General features: G+C 37.5%; 1 protein-coding gene across 1 annotated transcript in view; it reads left to right on the forward strand.

The window, feature by feature from the left end:
• swi2 (Protein singed wings 2) overlaps nt 1-23,126 on the forward strand; it is a 103,361-nt gene that overhangs the window by 13,261 nt on the left and 66,974 nt on the right. Inside the window, exon 2 of the mRNA XM_074100571.1 lies at nt 14,833-15,028. Coding sequence (XP_073956672.1) covers nt 14,833-15,028 — 196 coding nt within the window. The remainder of the gene's footprint in view (nt 1-14,832; nt 15,029-23,126) is intronic.

Consider the following 23,126-nt stretch of genomic DNA (forward strand, 5'->3'; position numbering starts at 1 on the left):
GATTTATCAAAATCGGTTCAGCCGTTTCAAGATCATCAGATCTTTTGTTCGCTGCGGTAGGAATCTTAGACGCATAATGGATATTTACTTTACTTTCAAACATATTTGGGACCTAAAATTTGAAACACCCATGTATGCTATATAGCTACGCAAGATTATGGAATCTCGGCCTGATGCTGCAGCCAGGATATCCAGAACACTAGTAGGTACACTCTTAATAAAACTATAGCAGATATATCGTGTTTGGGTTCGTTTTGATCAGTATTTAATTCTACAAACAATTCAATGGTGGCAACAGGATGAGCTGATGCTGCAGCCAGGATATCCAGCACAATAGTACACTCTATAAAAAATAATAGCACATATGTCGTGTTTGGATTAGTTTTTATCAGTAATTGATTCTACATACAATGCAGTGGTGGCAACACGACGAGCTGATGCTGCAGCCAGGATATTCAGCACACCAGTATACTCTTGAAAAAATAATAGCAGATATGTCGTGTTTAATTCCTTTTGATCAGTATTTGATTCTACATACAATGCAATGGTGGCAACACGATGAGCTGATGCTGCAGCCAGGATATCCAGCACACTAGTACACTCTATAAAAAATAATAGCACATATGTCGTGTTTGGAATCGTTTTGATCAGTAATTGATTCTACATACAATTCAGTGGTGGCAACACGACGAGCTGATACTACAGCCAGGATATCCAGCACACCAGTATACTCTTGAAAAAATAATAGCAGATATGTCGTGTTTGGATTCGTTTTGATCAGTAATTGATTCTACATACAATGCAGTGGTGGCAACACGACGTGCTGATGCTACAGCCAGGATATCCAGCACACCAGTATACTCTTGAAAAAATAATAGCAGATATGTCGTGTTTGGATTCGTTTTGATCAGTAATTGATTCTACATACAATGCAGTGGTGGCAATACGACGAGCTGATGTTACAGCCAGGATATCCAGCACACCAGTATACTCTTGAAAAAATAATAGCAGATATGTCGTATTTGATTCCTTTTGATCAGTATTTGATTCTACATACAATGCAATGGTGGCAACAAGATGACTGATGCTGCAGCCAGGATAACCAACACACTAGTACAGTTTAAAAAGATATACTTATATCAAAGTTTAAAAAACATGAAATAAAAACTTAAATTTAAAATTTAAAAAACCCCCGACTTAAAAAACGCCAGCAAAAATAAAAATAAAAACGCCCGAAAAAAACGCTGCTTGAAAAGACAATTAAAAAGTAAAAAATAATTATGCGCTACCTAGCTGTTGCCCGCGACTTCATCTGCGAAGAATTCGTTTATCTCTATCCCGCGGGGACTATGCTGATTGCCCGCAAAATTAGCCTTAGTTAATTTAGTATAAAGTATCTAGTAATATTTTTTTATCTAAGCGTTGTCGGTGTCGGGGGACCGCTAAGGTTAATACTTTAAAAAATACACATAATATTTAGTTTCATGTTAACCTTAGCGGTCCCCCGACACCGACAACGCTTAGATAAAAAAATATTACTAGATACTTTATACTAAATTAACTTAGGCTAATTTTGCGGGCAATCAGCATAGTCCCCGCGGGATAGAGATAAACGAATTCTTCGCAGATGAAGTCGCGGGCAACAGCTAGGTAGCGCATAATTATTTTTTACTTTTTAATTGTCTTTTCAAGCAGCGTTTTTTTCGGGCGTTTTTATTTTTATTTATGCTGGCGTTTTTTAAGTCGGGGGTTTTTTAAATTTTAAATTTATGTATTAGCGTCAGCGGGACGACAAGAGACGAAGTGCGAATTTTGCGCTTCGTAGTATATACAGGGCCAATTTTACTGCCTTTTCGCAAGTCGATGCAGTAATTCTTCATCTTCAGTCTAGGGGTAAGTTCGTCGTCGTGCTTCAGATAGCGGAGACACATGCTGCATCGGAATTACAGCGGAGCTACGACGACATGTTCACACTTAGACGGCCGTGCGCAGAAAAGTGCTAGAATAATACCGCGATTTATTTTAGCGATGACAGATCCGAGTTTTTACATTACCGCATGCTCTGATGCGAGAGCGCGGTGATCCAACGCCCCTCTCGGGTGATGAAAATAAAAATGAAAAAAATTATTAGAGACAAACAAACAAACAATCGGTAAAATAAAACAATAACAAAATATAAAAAGGGGTATACTTAATACAAAATGACAAACTATGTGGTGTGCCCGAAATGGTCCCGCCTGGGCATAAATGCAGACTTCTCGGGTGGAGTCGGCGCTGGTCGTCCGGCGAGACCATGGCATCCAGTTGCGATCTTTGAGACCGCGAACAACAAACTCCACCCGTTTTTGCCAAACCGGACCACCCACTTCTGGAAATCTGAAACAATATAATTTATGTAATATCGACAGTTTATCGATATCAATTTTGACGCACTATTCTAACCTATGAGAAGAAATAATGAAAACGAATAAATAACATGTAATATAACGTACTTAGCACTCTTTAATCATATATATAACAGTAACCTAACTTATATTTGTAAATAATTAGCAGAACGAACGCTTTCAGATCGAAAATCAATAAAATTCCACGAAAAATACCACTGACCTGTGAAAGCTTATATTTTGTCCATTTTCCTTGTTTCCGATGCGAGACTTGCACTCACAAAGTACACACAGCATGGCATCACTACTTATTACACAGTTTTACCAAAAATCAAAACAAAGAGAAATCCTGGAAAACTCTGACCGATGGTAGTGCTTTTTAACAACAAGTGACAACAAACTAGTACCCGACTAAATTAATTAACATTCTATTTGAATAGCTGCTTTAAAGACAGATGCCTTTTGAAAATGACTGGTATATTAGCCACGGAAATCGGCCAATGAGCAGAGGTTTATTTGATGAACCTAGAATAAAACTGACACAACTCGAAATATTCTCATTTAAAACTCAACCAGATTCTGTTCAGAACAGAGTTTATTTTGGAAATATGACTATTTCGAATTGTGTCAGTTCATTCTAAACTTGCGAGCGAATAGGCGCCAAATGAACCTCTGCCCATTGGTCAATTTCTTTTGCCTGTGGGCTGTTTATACACAAAAGGTAATAATAGTAATAATCGGGTACGCTTGACATTTAGCTTCCTTCTCTCTATTGTCTCTCCTTCCTCTTTGCTACCTTACGGCACTACACTGGCCGTTTAGAAAAAAAAGCGCAGCACATCAATCATCAATAATCTGTCAATGTAACACTGTGTGATAATAGCCTCCTTGCGTCTTTATAAGAAGACTTGTAAATATCTTACTGTCCATGGTGTCTGACATTGTCTGTCGCTATGTCATTCTATCAACAACTATGTTTCTTTACCATGCCCTATTTTATTATTGAATAAAGCCAATAGTCTATTTGTTTTTTTCTAAACTTGTATCACCCTGTCACGGACGTCAATAAACTATAGTGAAAGGTTCACAAATCCACGCTGTTAACAAATTTTGTGCGCCGTTTTGATGTAAGAAACATGCAGTATATACATAGATGTCGTTGTTTAAATTATATCCTGATACTTCCATGGAATCGAGAAAAAATCCCGAAATCTACAACGTTATGTATGATAGAGAGATACATTTTGACACGTGTATTTTCTTATGTACGTAGTCAATGAATTTATAACACAAACACATTTTTCCGGGATTCTCCGGGATTTCAATTCAATTGCCATATTTAAGGGTTAACGTGAGCGAAATCGGGGTAAAGACTAGTACAAATATTGGCATATGGTCTTGCAACCTACAAGTCCTACGACACAATGAAGTTTAAAAAACCAAATTTTGTACCTTAGTATTTTGCTCGAAATCCTATTGTAGGTAAGCAAATACCGTGAAACGCGTAGGCGTCGTGTGGGTTATTAAGGAGATAATTCCATTGGGTGCAAACAAGGTAGACAGCCGTAAATGTAATTGCGGTTTTTCATTATTTGCTCTAATTTCCAACATTGGGAGACTGCAACCATGGCTAGGAAAATAAATGTAATTCCCGCCAGTCGATACTGGTAATTCTAGTAAGTTGATTCAATTTCGTGGACAGGAATCAGGGAAGCCAAATTTTATATTTTTCCGACATTGAAAATGAAGTCGGCGTTGCTATAAAAATATGCAGAGTTAACCAATTTAATTACCTACCTATATACTGCGCTTTGCACGTGTAACGTTTCTTTTTTTTATGTTGGAAAAAATAGGGGTTTCCTACTCAGAATCAAGAGCACAATCGATTCCGACGGTTTAAAAATGTCCCCAAAAATTACAGTTTTGCGACGTTTTTAGGGTTCCGGAGCCAAAATGGCAAAACGGAACCCTTATAGTTTCGCCATGTCTGTCTGTCTGTCTGTCTGTCCGTCCGTCCGCGGCTTTGCTCTGGGACTATCAATGCTAGAAAGCTGTTATTTTGCATGGATACATATGTAAACTAAGCCGACAAAATGATACAATAAAAAAAAAATGGGAGCACTGACGTAAATTGGGGGTGATTTTTTTTCTCATCCAACCCTATAGCGTTGGATTGGTCTTTAAAAATCATTAAGGGTTTGATAAGACGATTTTTCGATTCAGTGATTTGTTTGCGAAATATTCAACTGTAAAGTGCAAATTTTCATTAAAAACGAGCGCTAAAATATAAAATAAAATCTAAACCGGTGGGTGGAAAAATTTGAAAAAATTCAGAATGGTAGTAAGTATATCAAACTTTCAAGGAAAATTATAACGGCTAAGTTTGCTTGAGAATTATTAGTAGTTTATGAGTAAATAGCAGCCTAAGGTATAAAATAAAATTTCAAACAAAGAAAGGGTACACTTTTTTTTTAAAACGCCCAATTACCGTGTTAGGTCTAGCAGTTTAATTGAAATTCCGGGATTTCGCAAACGTCCCTGTGGGGAATTCTCAAAAATTACATTATGGATTTCATTAACATGCACAATAAATGTCTGCGTCAAATTTCATGTCTGTAATCCTAGAGGTTGAAATTTGGGAATTTTATATCGGTATTTTTGAGATCGTTTTGAACCGATAAGGCCGCCTATTGCTTACCTTGGAAAATCGCTATATACCTGAGTTTTCTGTACTGCTTACTATGCGTTGGTGTTCAATAAAGAGTTATCGTATTGTACTTTTTTTATTATATTTAAAAGTCGTGGTCGAGGCCATCTAGCGCGCGAGTACGAGTACGTACGCCCTTGACTCTACGGAACCTTCGGTGCGCACGTCCGACTCTCATTTGGTTGCCTTTATGTTGTTCCTAAATGTGAGTCCAGTTGAACCTTGCATGTAATGTCTGAGGCACCCTGTAATATGCTTACATAAGTGTATGATTGTCTCTAAGGCAGAGGATGTAGAGTGGAAAGGGATTTTCATACTATTTCAGTTGGATTTACGGACTGTAGTCTCATATTATATGTATACATATACCTATCTGTACAGTACAGGTATTGTTATAAGATATTTGCGAAACTTCTGTTGCGAAACAATAGAAATTGCGAAATACTTGTACCGACATATCCACTGCAAAAGAAGCAATTTTTTTGCGTACGTTTCGCGATCAGATTTCAAAAGCATCCGTTTTAAATTCTCTTGTTTTTATTAATAATTATTTTACTAACCAACAGTATTTGATTACACACGACGCGGCACTTCTATCAGTATTCTAATTTGCACTTTGATTCGCAAACAAAGCAACACTTTAGTTTATCATAATTTACTTGGCAACTTTTCAGGAGACACAAAATAAATAGTTAAGAATTAACTGACCAGACTAAATCTTAAGTTACTCGTATTTGTCAAAGTAGTGTTGGAAAACTGGTCAAGTGCGTATCGGGCCACGAGCCGAGCAGTAAAGAGTTCCGCCAAATATTCAAGTCTATTAAACCTCAGATCAAATATTTTCTTTTTATTTGATCTGAGTATTAAACTTTGATCTAGTATTACTACTGGTTAATTTCAACTATAGGATTTCTATCTATAGGATAGCCGTTTTGCTTGTACAATATATCAAATTTAGCAGTTTAAAGGTCACAGCTCATTAGACCCACCCGGCACCCGACTAGCACCGCCTCGTCGTTCGGCGTCCACCTTTGAGTATTTATCTAGATAAATACTCAAAGGCGTCCACTCGTTAATGTCGACAGTTGGTCCACGGGTGGACGCCGCGTTGACAACGAGTGGACCTCGCGTGGCCAACGAGTGAACGTCGCGTGGTCAACGAGTGGACGTCGCGTGGCCCACGAATTTCCGAGTAGTCTATTATGAAATGAGGGCGGAGAGCGCCGCGCCGACCGCGCGCGATTCATGCGAGGCGAGCGTACGAGCAGCGAGCTATCACCGAGTGGTCCATTCGCCGTCGGCGCGTAGCAACCTCGCGAGTGAGGCGATCCGGTGACGCTACAGAGTTGATGCAGTGAGCAATCCATATGAAGAATACTAACCGCTCGAGGCGAGGCGGTGCTGGTCGGCTGCCGGGTGGCTGTAATGAGCTTTGACCTTTAAGCTTATATACTTTGCAAAAACAAATACTTCTTTGAAAAAAGCTAGTGGCCTAGTGGTTTCACCTAAGGATCTCAAGCAGAGGATAGTTGGTTCAAACCCGGGCTCACACCGGAGCCTTGCGGTGAAGAAAAACATCATGAGGAAACCTGCACAGCCTGCGAAGCAATTGAATAGTGTGTGTATAGTTTCCAATACGCACTGGGCCCGTATGGGAACTACGCTACAAGTCTCATATTGCGAGGAGGCCCAGTAGTGGGACGTGTATAGGCTGGGATGATGATAACACTCTTTTAAATTATCCATCTTGAGTTATCCCGAGTAAAATGTGTGCAAAAACGGTGCTCATAATAAAGTTGATCTAATTTAAAAAGCGTTCTTGTTTTATTATAAAAATCAAACTCATATCTGTTAGTAGATAAACAATATTTACGAATATTTAATAAAAGTACGGGAATTGGTTACCAAATCATGTTTTATTAAGACTTTTTAATATGTGCCAAAATCAGTATTATGAAAAAATACACAACAAAATTGGCAATCTCACCGACGATATACCTAGTTATGATGTGTCGGATTCTTCAAAATGTACGTATTATTAGATTTATTATTAGTATCGAGACCGACACATATATATGCGTCGACGACATCTATTCTGTTAAATTTGATCTTTCTTTGTGGTCTGTTTGGAATACTTAACTATTTCCTTTTTAATATTTTTCATACGATTCTGCAAGCATTAAGTACTGTAAGTTATTTACTTGCTTGAAGACTGCTCCTTTCAAATTTTACTTCGTTAGAATTAGGGTGTCTGCTAAGGAAACTACAAGTAAGGCCGCGAACTGGATGCCAGCGATCAGCGGGGCGGCAAGCGTTTTCTCTGTTCATTGCGTGAGCTGCCAGGGGGGATACTACAAAATTCAAAAATCCAAGGTCGTATCGTACCGTCCCTCTCACTCTCGTATTTAGTGTTTGCCCGTGGCTTCACACGCGTACATCATTTGATACACAATTTGAATTTGGTACATTTTTTGATTATTTGATAAATTCCAAAAAATAGTCTAAATTAGTGTGACGTACTTTTTGGATGGACCCTTATTATGCCTAACATCCAATTTCACGTTTAATGTTCAGATTGGGATCTGACATTTCGATTTGCTACTCGTTAGGTTAGGTTGGTATCTACATACGTGAAACGTATTAGTAACTTAATGCCTACGTTACAACATAACCATTAGATCCACGGCTTACAGGCTTGTTAGATCTGTTAATTGCTTCTAGTTAAAGCAATAGATCTAGGGCCTTATTAAGTAGTTTCAGCCGTTTTACGAGATGAAAACAAAATTAAACCTGGACGATATGACTATAATAAGTACCTACTACTCTGATGCTCTTGCCTACTTTCCACGCTTCTATCAGAAGTAACTATTTTATAGAGGTGAAAATAAACAAAATTAAGGTAGATCCAGATGTTTCAGTCCAATGTTTAGTAGAATTACATGGTTATTTACAAATTAAACTTGGTTCTCCAATTTGATTGTTAAGAGTTAAGGAAGCTTCAGAGTAACAAAGGAAACTTGTCTATGATATGAAATTTTGCACGCGTAAAGTTGGACTGTCAAATAACAAGTTTTATCTATCCTACTAAAACTTACTGAATCGAAGATATCCATGTAAACTGTAAGAGAGTTATGTAGGTACTTAGTGTTTGAAATTAAGAAGTGAGTGAGTGATGTGTCAGACGCCTGTCAGCGGGTTGAATTGAGCTATTATCATCGAAATAGTAAGTATATACTACGTACATACTTAGTATAAATTATTATTGTACGTAGTACATGGTAGTACTTACTTACTATTTCGATGGCTATAAGCGCGAAAAAAGATGAAGCATTTTTAGCAAAAATGATTACTAGCAATTGAAACAGCATTGTAGGTGTAATTAGTAATTACTTACGCCGTAACTCGAAATACGTGCCGTGCGGTCCCTCTGACACATACTATATAATACGAGAGCGAGAGGGACCGCACGACACGAACTTTGAGTTTCGAGTTTTGTAGTAGCCCTGCTGGTAACCACTGTGCGAGCGTTTCGGTCGCGCAATGAACAGAGAACACGCTTCCCGCGCCGCTGTCCACTGTCTTCGTGGTAGTGGCCTAAAAATACATTTTTATTAAGCGTCTTGTAGTGGAACGAGCGTAGTAATTGTTTTTCTTCCTGTTTCTGCCGCCTGCCGATGTTCATCTAAAATATATATTTTTTAATTTATATGGATTGATTTATTAACAGAAAAGCACAGAGTTATAACACATAATACAAAATTAAAAAAAAATACAACTACTATCTACTTACTATTTACAAAACTTATACTAAATAGAAAATGTATTCAAGGCTGATTACCTCTCTGGATAGCTAGGCTGATGCGTTGTGCAAGGTAAGCAACAGCCCGCCGATCCCTTGAGGTATCTACCAGCCGAGAAGATAGCTGGCGGAAGAACTGTTTTGCCTCTGGCCCCCAAGGCCCCACAGTTTCTACACCAAAAGGCGTAAATATACAAGCCTTACCAAGGGCTGCGTATTTACGCCGTTTGTTGCTCTCAGCGGAGGCCGCCGCTGCACTCGCCTGGCCAGATGTCGCAGGGATATGAGAGGGTGCCAACGTGTCGACACACGTGGCATCCCAAATTAGCGGTCTGCCACGACTCCACGGAATGAGGGTCATTCCGTCAGGTCACTTGCCGTCGTCACGAGACATACCCGTTGGTTCAAGTATGGCCGGAACGTTGACTGTAACGAGCGCCCGACGGATAATGTCATTGATACTGGCATGGCGGGAGAAGCGGCCAGCACTGCGCTGGCAAGAAAGGCCATGATGGCCATACTGATTGACCCTGACACCACATTTGCATTGGTGCGACTCGTTCGTTTTAAGGCCGAGACTAAGACAAACGGCCAGACAAAGGGTTGTGTGATCTAAAACTGTCCCAATGTTCATCGAGGGAAGTGCTTGCAGCCAGTACCCTGACTCAGGTTCGCCGGCTGCCAAAAGACGAGTGCGGTCTGTACTGTTCGGTGAGGTCTCTAAAAGCTGTTTTTGTTTGCTGCTGAAAATCGGCTCGTCCCAGGCTCTTTGTATTTTATGAGAGAGGGGGCAAGGAATAACTCCATTGGGAGAAGTATTGGACCATGCCACCCTGGCCTCGGCTAAGTGCGTGACCTCAACATCACCAAGTGACGGGTTAATGATTTTTCCAAAAAGGTCACGTGTACTGTAGCCAGAGGACAGAAAGGCCGGTAGAGCAACACTGGAAATGCTTCTTACTCCTAGGCCACCAAAACGGATCGGGAGGGTGGCTTGAGTCCAGCCCCGTTCATCAAAAGAGCAATTTAGAATTTCCGAAAGGGTTTTACGAATTAGATCATCCAAAGGTTTTAATTTTGATTCATGTTGCCAAAAAGGGCAGCAGCGGAGAAAATACATGAATTTGGGAACAAAAAGACAATAACGCGTTATAACAAGGGCCATGTGGGGATTTATCAGGCTAAGGCGGCTGCAGGTATCAGAATTTATATACTTTAGTTAACTGTTTTGCTATCGTTGTTTACCGGAAAAGAAGTCAATAGAAAAACAATTTAATTTGGCTTATATTTGCGTCTTCTTCTTTCTTTCTTTCTTTCTTTCTTTAAAACTGTACGATGAGATAAAATCAATATCGAAATAACAGATTTCCAGATCAAATAAACTGCCGCAAGCAAAACAATTAAAATTTCGTGAAGAAGAAATACGATTTTTGCATTTAAATTAACTATTGATTATTTGTACAGTCAGCAATGGAAAGAAGGAACAGTTGAAAAAATTATACTGAATACGTAATTATGAAACTTTTCATAATGTTAAATGATATTGTAACGGATAACTCACGTCTTAAACCGAGTTTAGCTCGACATGTTTCGGACTATTTTGTAGCCCTTCTTCTCAGGAAGAAAGAAGAAGACCCCTGAAGACGTGAGTTATTCGTTATAATATCGTTTAATATGAGTCTCACGGTAGTTTCATGTTCAAAATTTTCATAATATTTCTATCTTCTATAGATATATATATAATATATAAATCGAAAAATATGTTGCTAAACGCAAAACTCGGGAACGGCTGGACTGATTTCACTAATTATTTTTTTGTTGTGTTCGTTATTGTCAAGAGAAGGTTTTTATGGGATAAAATTTATAGAAATTACAACGGGGGCGAAGCCGCGGGCAACAGCTAGTTAATAATAAATCCATTTATTTCGGGCAACTTGGCCCATACAATACAGGCTAACATACATATTGTAATCAATAATATTTAAAACGAACTAATTTGTTTATTAGCAATTCGCGCTGCTAACCGAACGCTCTTTGAGTAGTTAAGGTAGGTAACTTGTGTTGAAAATATTCACAATATGTATTTCTAAAATTGGAGGCCACAATATTTTGATAAATATTGCGTATTTTTTGCCCGCGGCAGTATTTTCTATTTGCTCGGTTGATTTCCATTTCTTCGTAGTCAAATAATATAGGTACTTAAATCAAAAGACGTCTTCAAAGGGCACAAAAATTATGACAATAATGAAGTCCCTTAAAAATGAAATAAATTAAGTAATTATGACAAATATTTTCCGCCAAGTGTCGCTTTTCGTGTCAAATTTAATAAGAAAGTTGATAAACGTGAAAATCTAAGTATGGAATAACTATTGCCATGGGCATAAGATTTGTAAATAAATTGTTTAAAAAATGCCAAAATTGCTATAGGTGTCTCTCATCGTTAGGTGACACCTCAGAAGTATGATCATTTAGAACAATAAAAAATATGAAAATGTTCACAATTGACGGAGTAATCGGTGAAGATACTTAAAAAAAAACATTACAAATTGAACATAACATCTCCTTTTTTGCAGTCGATAAATACTATCTATTGCCCACGACCTCGTACTCTGCTACTTTCTACTATCGCACGATACCAAATTCGAAATTTCAACTTTGTAGCATTGGCCAGTACGAATTTATTAATGAATCGCCTCGGGTTTAGCTGAGGGGTTTAGTTACTAGCGAAAGCTTCAAACGGTTGTTTGTTGTCAGAGCCAGTGATAAACCTTTTATCAATATAACCGAGAATATTTTGCTCCAATTGTTTCAAGAAAAGCCCGGAATTATTGCTCGAATTCAATCTACTGCAAAATAATGTGAAACCCTACCAATATTTTTAGGGGATTCTAAGAAATTATATCACACTTGATATTGTTCGCAACTTGTAGTCTGTGGTACGTGGGAAACTTATTTTTTCTGCGATAAAAAGTAAATTACGTTAATCTGGGATAGTGCAGCTTCCATTTGTAACACTTAAAAATCGGTTGATTAAAAAGTTCCAGAGATACACGAACATAGAAACAAACACATCTTACTAATATTATAAATGCAAAACAAAAGTCTGTGTATGTGCGTGCGTCCGTGCATGTATTGTTACAGCTTCATGCTAAAGCGGATGAATTTTGAATGAAAACCTCTGAAATAACACATAAGCTACTTTTTATTCCTATTCCCACAGGATCCAACCCTCAGTCAGGAGATATTCAATTTTGTATGGGTGCTCTTCGTATGAAGTATGTAGATCAAGACCACGATGTGGGAACTCTTAGTAGGAACAGGGTAGGTAGGAAGTTAGTTAAATATCGAAATTTCAATTCAATTGCCAGATTGTTTTGCCCGAGCGAGGCTGCGGGTCATCCCATCCTATGTACGTCCCACTGCTGGGCACAGGCCTCTTCTCAGAATGAGAGGGCGTGAGCTGTAGTTACCACGTGGGCCCAGTGCAGATTGGTAACTTCACACACACCATAGAATTACTTCGAAGGTCGAGGTTTTTTTTTTTTTTTTTTTTTTTATTCGATTGGATGGCAAACGAGCAAGTAGGTCTCCTGATGGTAAGAGATCACCACCGCCCATAGACACCTGCAACACCAGGGGGATTGCAGATGCGTTGCCACCCTAGAGGCCTAAGATGGGATACCTCAAGTGCCAGTAATTTCACCGGCTGTCTTACTCTCCACGCCGAAACACAACAGTGCAAGCACTGCTGCTTCACGGCAGGATTAACGAGCAAGATGGTGGTAGCAATCCGGGCGGATCTTGCACAAGGTCCTACCACCTGCAGGCTGCAGGCCTGAGGTTCGAGGTTCGAAGGTTTTAACACGTTTCTTGTATGACGAAAACCTTTCATTTGTAACTTTATTTTATTTTTAGTATTTGTTGTTATAGCGGCCACAGTAATACATAATCTGTGAAAATTTCAAGTGTCTAACTTTTACGGCTTCAGAGATAGAGCCCTGTGACAGACGGACGGACAGACAGACAGACAGACAGCGGAGTCTCAGTAATAGGGTCCCGTTGGCACCCTTTGGGTACGGAACCCTAAAAAATGATCAATGAATGGCGAAACAGGCACTAGGTAGAATATATAATAGGTAGTATTAGTAGGATATTGAGGAATAAACGATCCGTCTCAAAAAAAGAAAAATATTTTCAAGGGTTTTGTAGTCGGTTCCATTTTTTGCTATTTTTTTATTTTAATGGAGTCGGTTTTACTTTTTTGCTAAAACTTTTTGGCACATACTTAGGTATGTTGGAATCAAACATCTTTTACAGATACTTAGGTATATTTATTTTAAAGCAACGTTGACAATTGTAACAGAACTAAATTACAAAGGTGTTAGCTATACCACAGAATAAGTAATAGTACAAGCAAGGACCATATACTATATATACTAGGTATATATGGTTCTTGGTACAAGTCTATACCCGAAAGCTCACCGGACGACGCCACGGATTTGCAAACAATGAGAGTATCAACGGCCGCCACGGCGCCACCGTCGACTTAAACTGTCATCGGTATCGGCGGAAGTCAGATAGGTAATTGCTAAAATTGGACACTTTCCGGCGGCGGTGCCGATGTATAATTACATAATAAGTAAATAATTAAAATAATTAATAAACAAGAGTCTATTACATAGATAGTTTATACCTGGATTAAAACATATGATACTTTTATAAAAAAACAGCAAGTGTAACTATATCTGACAGATAGTTTTCAATACAGAAAAGACAGGTAGGCGTTTTGGGTTCAAATACGAGCTACTCGAAACTATCATCAAAATGTTACGTTATGCAGAAAGTCTATAAGTAATAGGTACCTACCTACCCAAAATCAGGGGATTGTGTAAACAATTTCAATATTTGTTTGTTCAGGACGCTTGTTTCAAGTAATTGTAAATATCAATTTGATTTTTGATTATGCGATTCGCAACGCTGAAATTAAAATTCAAATTTGAAAACTTGAGTCTAACATCTGGTAGCATAATGGTGTATGGTCGTTTGCTCTGAACGCGTCACTGTAGTGTGGTGGTGGTGATAGATAGGTTTATGTGATTTATGTGTGTTGTAACAGTGTGGAGGTGGAGGAACTATAAGGTCGCGGGTGAGCAAAGTTTTACTTCATTAATATGGATCTCCGCAAAGTATCGCCTGATTCAATAAACAATGATGGAATTATATAAATTTAATGTGTATATATTGTAACTAGGTTCAGCAATACAGCACATCGGGAGTACAAATACTATTAGTAGGGCACACGTAAACTGTATTTTATTTTACTTTTTTAATTCAGAAAACGTCATTACGTTTGTACACTTACAATGCACTACGTATGTACTGACATACGTAATTAAAAAGGTTTTATTCTAACTTACTCTAAAGTACCCGATTCCCGATCATTTCGGTGTGCCCTAGTGTCATGGAATGCTAATGATGTTGTAGCAAGCGTTCAAAACGCCTGTAAGTGCGGGATTAGAACAATGGAAGGATGTATTTAGTTTAAAAAAAGTTATTCTTGAGCATCGTCTATTATAACTGCTAAGACTAGAGATTAGTACTATTATATATTCTGTGTCTGTGATTTATATCTTAGGGGCTGTTTCACCAACCATTGATTACCGTTAACCGACTGTTAAATGTGATTCCGTCTCCGTCTATTCGAACAAAAAAAATAGAGACGGCATCACACCTAACCGCCAGTTAACACTAATCAAAGGATGGTGAAACAGCCCCTAAGTCTTGGTTTGTGGGGGTCCTATAGAGCTGCTAACATTCCTACACATACAAAAACATTTTTTTATGTGTGAACTTCGATGGTTTTATAACATGATAAACACAATGATATACAGAATTACGAGTTTATAAGGCCATAATAAACATGATTGTTTTATTTTTTTCAGTACTCTCGCACACAATACTACTGATCAGTCTAACTACGTCAGTTACCCCTGGGCCGTACAGAAGGAATGAGACAGAGTGGACCCTGAACAGGCCGTGTTCGCTGATCGAGTTCACCTCAAAAGCAGAGTGTGAACAAACGCATTACCGGCTACGGTGCAGAGCCGGCATCTCCAACCAATGGATGAAGGGAATACAGTGAGTACTAAATACCCACCACCACCAAAAATATTTTCATGTAAAATGTTGCCAAGGCCATATGGCTCGCACTGTCAAAAGTTATCAGGTGCTATGTTGACCTAAGTTTCTAATTCTACATGCACTAACTCCACAAGCCCCTTAGAGACTCCGAGAAGGACATAGGATAGTTTTTATCCTGGAAAATTGTATAGTTCCTTTGTGTGCGTGATAAGTGAATTCCTTGCAGAAGTCGCGAGCAACAGCTTATCCCGCTAATTTATAAATGCGAAAGTTTGTAAGTCTGTTTGTTTGTTACTTCATTACATCTAAACTAAACAATTGAACAGATTCAGATGAAATTTAGTATTCAGATAGTTTGTCACGGAGAAGCATAGGATAGATTTTATCCCGGAAAACTTGCAAAGTTCGCGCGGGATAGCGATAAACGTATTCTACGCGAACGGAGTCGTAGGTAACGGCTGTGAGGGTGACTGCTCTCACTTATTGTTAATTTATTTTTGTCAAAGTTCGCTTGTCTCTCCCGGAAATCGAAGCAAAAAACATTAAAAAATAAAGACTCGCTTTTTTTGTTATTATTATACTAATCGGTAGGATTATTGTGCAAGATAAGATTTTATTTAATAAACATTTGGTCTTTGAAATAAAATAAAACGTCAAATCTTATTTTATCATCAACTTTTATACGAAGAACACATAAGCATGGAAGACAATTTTATTTAATTTTTGACCTTTTTTGAATGCAGTCATGTTTTTTTTTAAATAAAAGAATGTTTCCTTTAAATAAAATGAGCCAAATAAAGGGTTAAAGGCAGTTTCTTTCCAGGGCCCATCATTTTTTCCACCCTGTATATTAATCACGTGGAAAAAGTTGTAAAAAAAAAAAATATATTAGTGTTCCTCCCAATACAGTGTAAAACAAGATGAGTTTTTTTCTCTGTTTAAGCTCATAGCGTGAGCTATCGTTGTTATCATTGGAAAGGTATTTCAAACCATTATAAGTTTGCTGAGATAATTTTTCGATTTAGACATCTGTTTGCAGAATAGTAAAGTTCTAATTTTCGTTAGAGTCAAGTGGCCCCCCTCACCGTAAAAGGGTGTAGCTTTTTTTGCTCTGCTTGAAAATATGAAATAAATTACGATAGTAGTATAACAAGTTAATGATGAATTCAAAAGGAAAACAAAAACTTATTGTCAGAAGCTTGTATTTCCGAGCATTTACTGTATTTTAATTCTACTGCTTTCTTTAGTTGCATGCATGCCGATACTGAATATGTCTCTCTTTCTAGACTTTCTAGAGAAATAGAATAAGTAGATAATCGCGCACGTAAAGACACGCTTCTCCCCGCATTGACAAAGTACCTACCTACTAACCGTAAGATATGTAGTACTTCCACAATTTATTTCCGTGAAAATGTATACATATATATTTAATTCAGACACAGAAACAGTATAAAGAAATATTTGGCGACTCGCCTACCCGTTTTTTTCATGGATTTTATTTCATGACAAAAAATATTATTAGTTACCATTTTCTTATTAATATTTTAAACTTCTTTTTTATTGAAGTAGTTTTCCCAGCAACTAATAGGGGCTTTGCGACCCCCCTAAAGTCACGGTCTGATATATTACCAGAAAAAGAGTCAGTATGTAGTCATTGGTAACGACCGCAACTAGGCTTTAGAGCTTCCTGCAATCTATCTTAATCTTAGCCGGATGGAAAGGGTAAATGAGGTCATGTTGTGGCAGCCAACCTCAAGGATGACATGGACATTGAACGGGAACGGAGGGCCTTGTCGGTGCGAATATGATAGTGCGGAGGTTTTCAGGATGCTCCAGGGGGGGGGGGTAAGGATTACTCTATTTAGAGCTTTCTGCCCTTCCCTGTACCTGTAGCCTTTGGGTTCGGTGTTCGCAGCGGGCATATAGGGCCCTCCGAGTCCAGTATAACCAGGGGTTGGACACTCCGCAGTTTAGGTACGTTCGGCCGGCGCACCTAACCATTGGGTGCAAAGCAGTGGGTTGCCGCTTAGCTCGCATGCTGGACGCGGCTCGCGTGATTTGTGTAGGTACCTACCAACTTATTTTTTTTTGCAAACTATGACTTCGAAATTGTTTACGGCCGTATAAATAAAAAGAAGATAAAATAATCGAAATTATCATTTTTCAACCTTTCGGAAGATAGGTATTGAAAGGTAAGAACCCATTTTCTTGCATTTAATTTAAACCATCATTAGTTAAATACTCTGTAAGAGTAGTAGGTGCATAATGAGAACAAGATTGTTAGGTATAACAAGGATTTTAGGGCATCTAAAGGAATATAGTTATGCGACAGGTAGGTACTTATTTAGTAGATTTTCGTATTGTTTACAATCAAAGTCGATTCCTTATTGACTGAATACCGTTTAATTCACCTAAAATTAAACACTTTAGACCCATTTTAAAACAAATTACAATAGCCTAAGTAACTAAGTTTGCTCAAATGTTTGTTTGTAAGTAAGTAGGCACTTTGTCAAGCCAACTTAAAACAAACTAAACAAAAATATCACTAAAGATTGAACAAAGAGGTACCTACTACCAAATGGTTGCTGTTGCTGATAAAATATTGTTGTTTTGTAGCTTTAGCCATTAAAGTTTATTCACTTATTTATTAAAGGTAGCTTATTGAATTCATATTAGTACCCACTGTTATCTTTATTCATCGGCGAATGGGAACCCTGTGCTCTTGGCGCCAAACCGGTTTCGAGTCAACGGTGCCCAACGGAATATGAACGCTCGTGTAACATGATAAGTTTCAATTTCGCGTGCAAGTCGTAAGAGTAGGCAACAATTTATACCTAAACTTGACTTTTGTTCGAGAGAGTCCATTCTGTACGGTAGTACTATTAGTTATTCTGTGGCATAACAACGCGTTCCAGGTGATGGTGGGACTGCCTCGCTTCTGTAGCGCGTCGGGGATGTTTGCGGAGGCGCGCGTCGATTGTTTCCAGGCGATAATACGCGGGAGCGCTGCGTCTTTGATGCGCCGGGTGCGGGAAAATCCCAACACCATCCTATATTCTATATTCTATATTTTCTAACATGATTCAAATGACAGATGCCAAACTGACGTAACTAGAGTCCCTCCTATTGTTACGCACACTATCGATACTTTTGCTGTACCTTTTACGTTACGCTGTCAAACTGAAAGTTTTATTTTAATTTTAAAATATAATTTAATGTAAACTTGGAGTGTCACAATCCGACTCTGACGAACAATCTTTCAAATTTAATAATAAGTTCGTTCATTTTGCCGCTTTTATTTTTACCGATAACTCTCACCTCTAGCAATGAAGACCTATTGAAACAACATTGTAAAGGCGTTCATTAGAAAAAGTTAGTTTATATAAAACAGTTACTGCGCACTACGCAGTAACAACAATTTTTTAGAAAATTTGAGTTCAAATATTCGAACAATCAGCAGTTTTAATGTAATTTCATTTTGTCAAGTATTATATCTGTTGGAAAAAATAAAAAAATAGTTACCGCCTCACGAAGTTACATAATCACCATGTGTCATTTGAATCATGTTAGAACAAATAGTGTATAAAAATGATATCAGACAAACCCCAAGTGACTGTCCTATAATGCTACACTGTGCGGGACTACATTCCCCTGCCAGGTCAATACAGTGGTAGCTAAAATTGACTTACTAACCCCTTCTTAAGTTTATTTACTAATATATTATGTATAAACTCATTTATTAATTGGGAAATTTACAATTTTATAACTTACACATTACAACTAAAGATAAATCCTAACTAAATAAAACAAAATGTCAAATAAAATTAAACACACGTCAAAAAAAAAATTATATATTATGTGTCTTTGATAAATTAAATAAATGATTTGAATTTAATTAAAGAGGCTTCGCGATTATATTATAAATACAGGAATTAGATTAGGAAGTTACTGGAACAGACAACTATCAAGAGCTCAGACCTTTTACTTATTCTTATTTAGCTTTTACGACTGTAATTTGTCGTATTGTTGTAAATCTACTTAGGGAATTAATAAAGGAGTTGAAGGTCTAAAGCAAACTAAATAAAAAAACCAGCCAAGAGCGTGTTGGACACGCCCAGAATAGGGTTCCATAGCCATTACGAAAAACATCAAGCAATAATTTTCTAAGGGTTTCGTAATGTATACGGAATCTCCCAAGTTTATTAATGTTTTATACCTTTTATTTATTTAGCTAACCTATTTTATGCTAACATGCATGCGTGTTAAAAGTCGTATACAAAAGGATAGATTTTTTTATGCTATGTACGGTCAAGGATTTTAATTCATAAGCCCCCAAGGAACCATTTCACAGCAAACGTTATAGTGACATCGCATGTACAAGGAAAATCGTAATGTAATTTCCTTTGAAAAGGTTCTATGGTAGCTCATGAATTAAAGTCCTTGACCGTACCCAATATTTAGATAATATTAACGCATTTACTGCCACCTGACTTCCACAGGTTCCACCGACGCACATGTGCGTTCAAAATGTATGAATAGTTATGACAGCGGCACTGGGCGAAGTTACGAAAACGCATATATGCGTCGGTGACAGTGAATGCGTTAAACTCGAAAATGTTTAACTTTCTCCTTTTGGTTTTCCCACAAAGAATGATTTAAAATACCTCTCTGTCTTGTCTTTAATTAGCTGGCACTGAGGTTGTGGTGTATATGGTGACACGCGTGGGTTTGATTCCCGGTCCCAGCTTACCTTTTCCGTTTCTTTAAGTTCTAAATAGGGTACGGTATAACAAAAAAAAATATATTTACTAAAGTTTGTTCAAAAACTGCCTTAACTTTTCGGGGCTGAGAGTTTTTTTTACATGCTTTTATTTCTCTTCTTATTTAAGTGTAACACTTATCGGTGTAGCCGATGAATGCTCCTCCACTTTTCTCTAGTCAGAGCTATCTCCATAACCTCCTTATTCGACATGACGGCTTCCTTCTCCTTTTTTTGTTTATGATTTTATTTAAGGTAATAAATTTCGAATGGTCTTGCCAGGATCGTCTCCGTATGACAGATACTCTTCAACGATTAAATGGCATCGACTTGAAATTTGGTACGGAAATGTAGTTTTAACCGACTTCAAAAAAAGTAGGAGGTTATCAATTCGGTTGTATTTTTTTTATCGTTTTTTTATGTTTGTTACCTCAGAACTTAAATGACGAACAGATTTCAAATTTTTTTTTCGTTTGTATAGGAATACCTTCAATTAGATTAGATTGGATCCCAAGGAAATCGAGGGAACTTTTGAAATATTGTAGGGACACCTATGGTAATTTGGATATATTTAGTAGTAACTATTGCATTTGCACTTGAAAATCATCATTTGGTGAAGTGGAACTGATGATGAAGACCACAGTTGACCACAGGACCTACTCAATAACAAGTATTTCACGCGCTGAATTTCAATTACTTTAACACAGTTGCTAAGCAATTTTTGCTCGTCTTTCGCAAAAGTTGGCGAGCAGTCGACATTAAACTATTCATCATCATAGATTATTTACACTATAAAGCGTGAAAAAAAAATATAACAAAAAATTTAACCAACTACAAAAAACCATGAAAATAATTTTATTGAGAATGGAAGTACAGATAACAAAACGTACAATCAGCAAAAAAGTTTGTATTAAAAATAAAACTTTTATCTAAAACTTATGCAAGGCAACTCTCACAAAATAATTTGGCTCAGGATGACTTCGTCCACAGTCTCATTTCGTCATCTTTTTAAATCGTCTACGATGCCATGTCGTCAGCCTACAATTCCTAAATCGCCATCTTCTTAACTTCCATCCATTTTCTGATATCGACCATACCCCATTTTATCTAAATTACTATTTCGACCACAGTGTCAACTCGTCCATTTTCTTTTAAGATCACAGTACTACTTGGTCAGCAGTGCCCACTCGTCCACGTTTACCAGACGTTGTCTCACAGAGATGGTCAATTTAAGGGTTGTAAATAGCAAAATATCCCGAGAGCAAAGTTGCAAAAAAAACCCTTTTTCAATGATCATTTTATAGAGCATTTATTTTGTATTAGTCTAGATAATGAACTATGCAATAATGTTGACGAGTTGGCACCGTGGTCTAAATTGGAATGTTGATGTTGACGTGTTAGCACTGTAGTCGAAATGAGACTGTTGACGATCCGGTACTGTGGCCCACGTAAGAAAGCGGACAAGATAGGAAAGTGACGATGTAGGGTTGTTGGCGAATCAGAACAGTAGACTACATGCGAATGACGACGATTTAAGAAGGTGACGAAATGGGACTGTGGACGAAGTCATCCTGAGCCAATAATTTTATTGAAACATAGATTATTCAAATGAGCGTTATATGGAAAAGGTTTTTGTGTGATTCCCAGAAAGCTTAGTATCAACCGCGACGGCTACGTCAACCTTTTTATTCATAATCCTTATTAAGCCAGGCAATTAAAATATCGAGTAAGACTTCTTATTAGTTTATTAAAATAAATCGCTAAGGAAGCTGTGTTACAAAAACGGAATATTTTCTTAGAAGAAAGAGTGGCGCCATCTGCGGCCAAATATTAAAACTTGAACCTGCGTTCATAGAGTATGCTACATAAAACCTTTAAAGTTAATATTTCAACACTCCCACTTAATTTTACAAGGTTATATGTAATCTACGTACACCCTCACTGTACAAAAACTAAAAAGATCAACTTAAAACCATTGAGACACCAATACAAAGGCTAACTTATCCCTATGTATATAGTTCAATCCAACTTACTTATGACATACTGACAAAACTTAAAACAGCACTCTGTCTATAATCTGCCTAAATTTACAAACAGGCAGAGCCTTAGTAAGAAAATCTGCCAATTGAGATGAACTTTCAACATATTTAATACTTATTATATTACTTTCAACTTTTTCTCTTATGAAATTGTATCTGACATCAATGTGCTTACTTCTCTTGTGAAAAACTGGATTATGAATCAATTTAATTGCACTCTGATTATCAATATTTAAAGTTACAGATATTTGAGGCTCATTAATGTCTAGCAAAAATTGCCTAAGCCACAATATTTCCTTAGCTGCATCGCCAGCAGCCATATATTCTGACTCTGTAGTGGACAGTGCCACGGTGTTCTGCTTTCTACTACACCATGTAACAGGTCCACCATTCATAAGAAATATGTATCCAGTATTCGACCTTCTGGTGTCCACATCTCCGGCAAAATCAGAATCTGAATACCCTACCAGCTCACTATCACCATAGTACCGAATTGACTTTTCTTTTGTATTAATTAAATACCTTATAATTCGCTTTAGAGCATTGACATGTGCAACACCAGGGTTGTTGACATACCTACTCACAAGGTTAACTGCATAAGATATATCAGGCCTAGATACAGATGACAAAAACAATAAGGCTCCCACTGCCTCCCTATATGGGAACTTATTACACTCAACAATTTCATTTTTTTTCAACTGTACACTAACATCTGCAGGTGTAGTACAACCTTAGCATCTGTCATATTAAATTTCTTAATTATGCTCTCTATGTACCGCTTTTGACTGATAGTCACACATCCTTGCTTTTGACTTATCTCCATGCCAATAAAACAATTACAATCTAACACTTTTATTTCAAATTTCTGTCTTAAGTCATTTAAAATGATGGATAAAATATTTCTACTCTTTGAGATTAATAATCCATCATCAACATAGATAATTAGCAATACTTTGATATTATCAAAATATCCTACAAATACACAATTGTCAGATTGGCATGGTTTGAACCCATATGTAGTTAAAAAAAAACAAAACTTTTATTCCAGCATCTAGAACTCTGTTTAAGCCCATATAATGATTTGTTCAACTTACATACTTTAGATGACTCAACCTGAACACCTTCTGGTACCTCCATGTAGATCTCCTCTGACAGCTCGCCATACAGGAAAGCGGTCTTCACATCAAACTGCTGCATCTGGAGGTCATTTTTAGCTGCTACACTTAATAATAATCTGATAGAATCATACCGACAAGTAGGAGAGAATGTTTCTGTGTAATCAATGTCCTTTACTTGT

This window comes from Choristoneura fumiferana, chromosome 17 (assembly GCF_025370935.1).
Source record: "Choristoneura fumiferana chromosome 17, NRCan_CFum_1, whole genome shotgun sequence".
NCBI classification, from domain to species: domain Eukaryota; kingdom Metazoa; phylum Arthropoda; class Insecta; order Lepidoptera; family Tortricidae; genus Choristoneura; species Choristoneura fumiferana.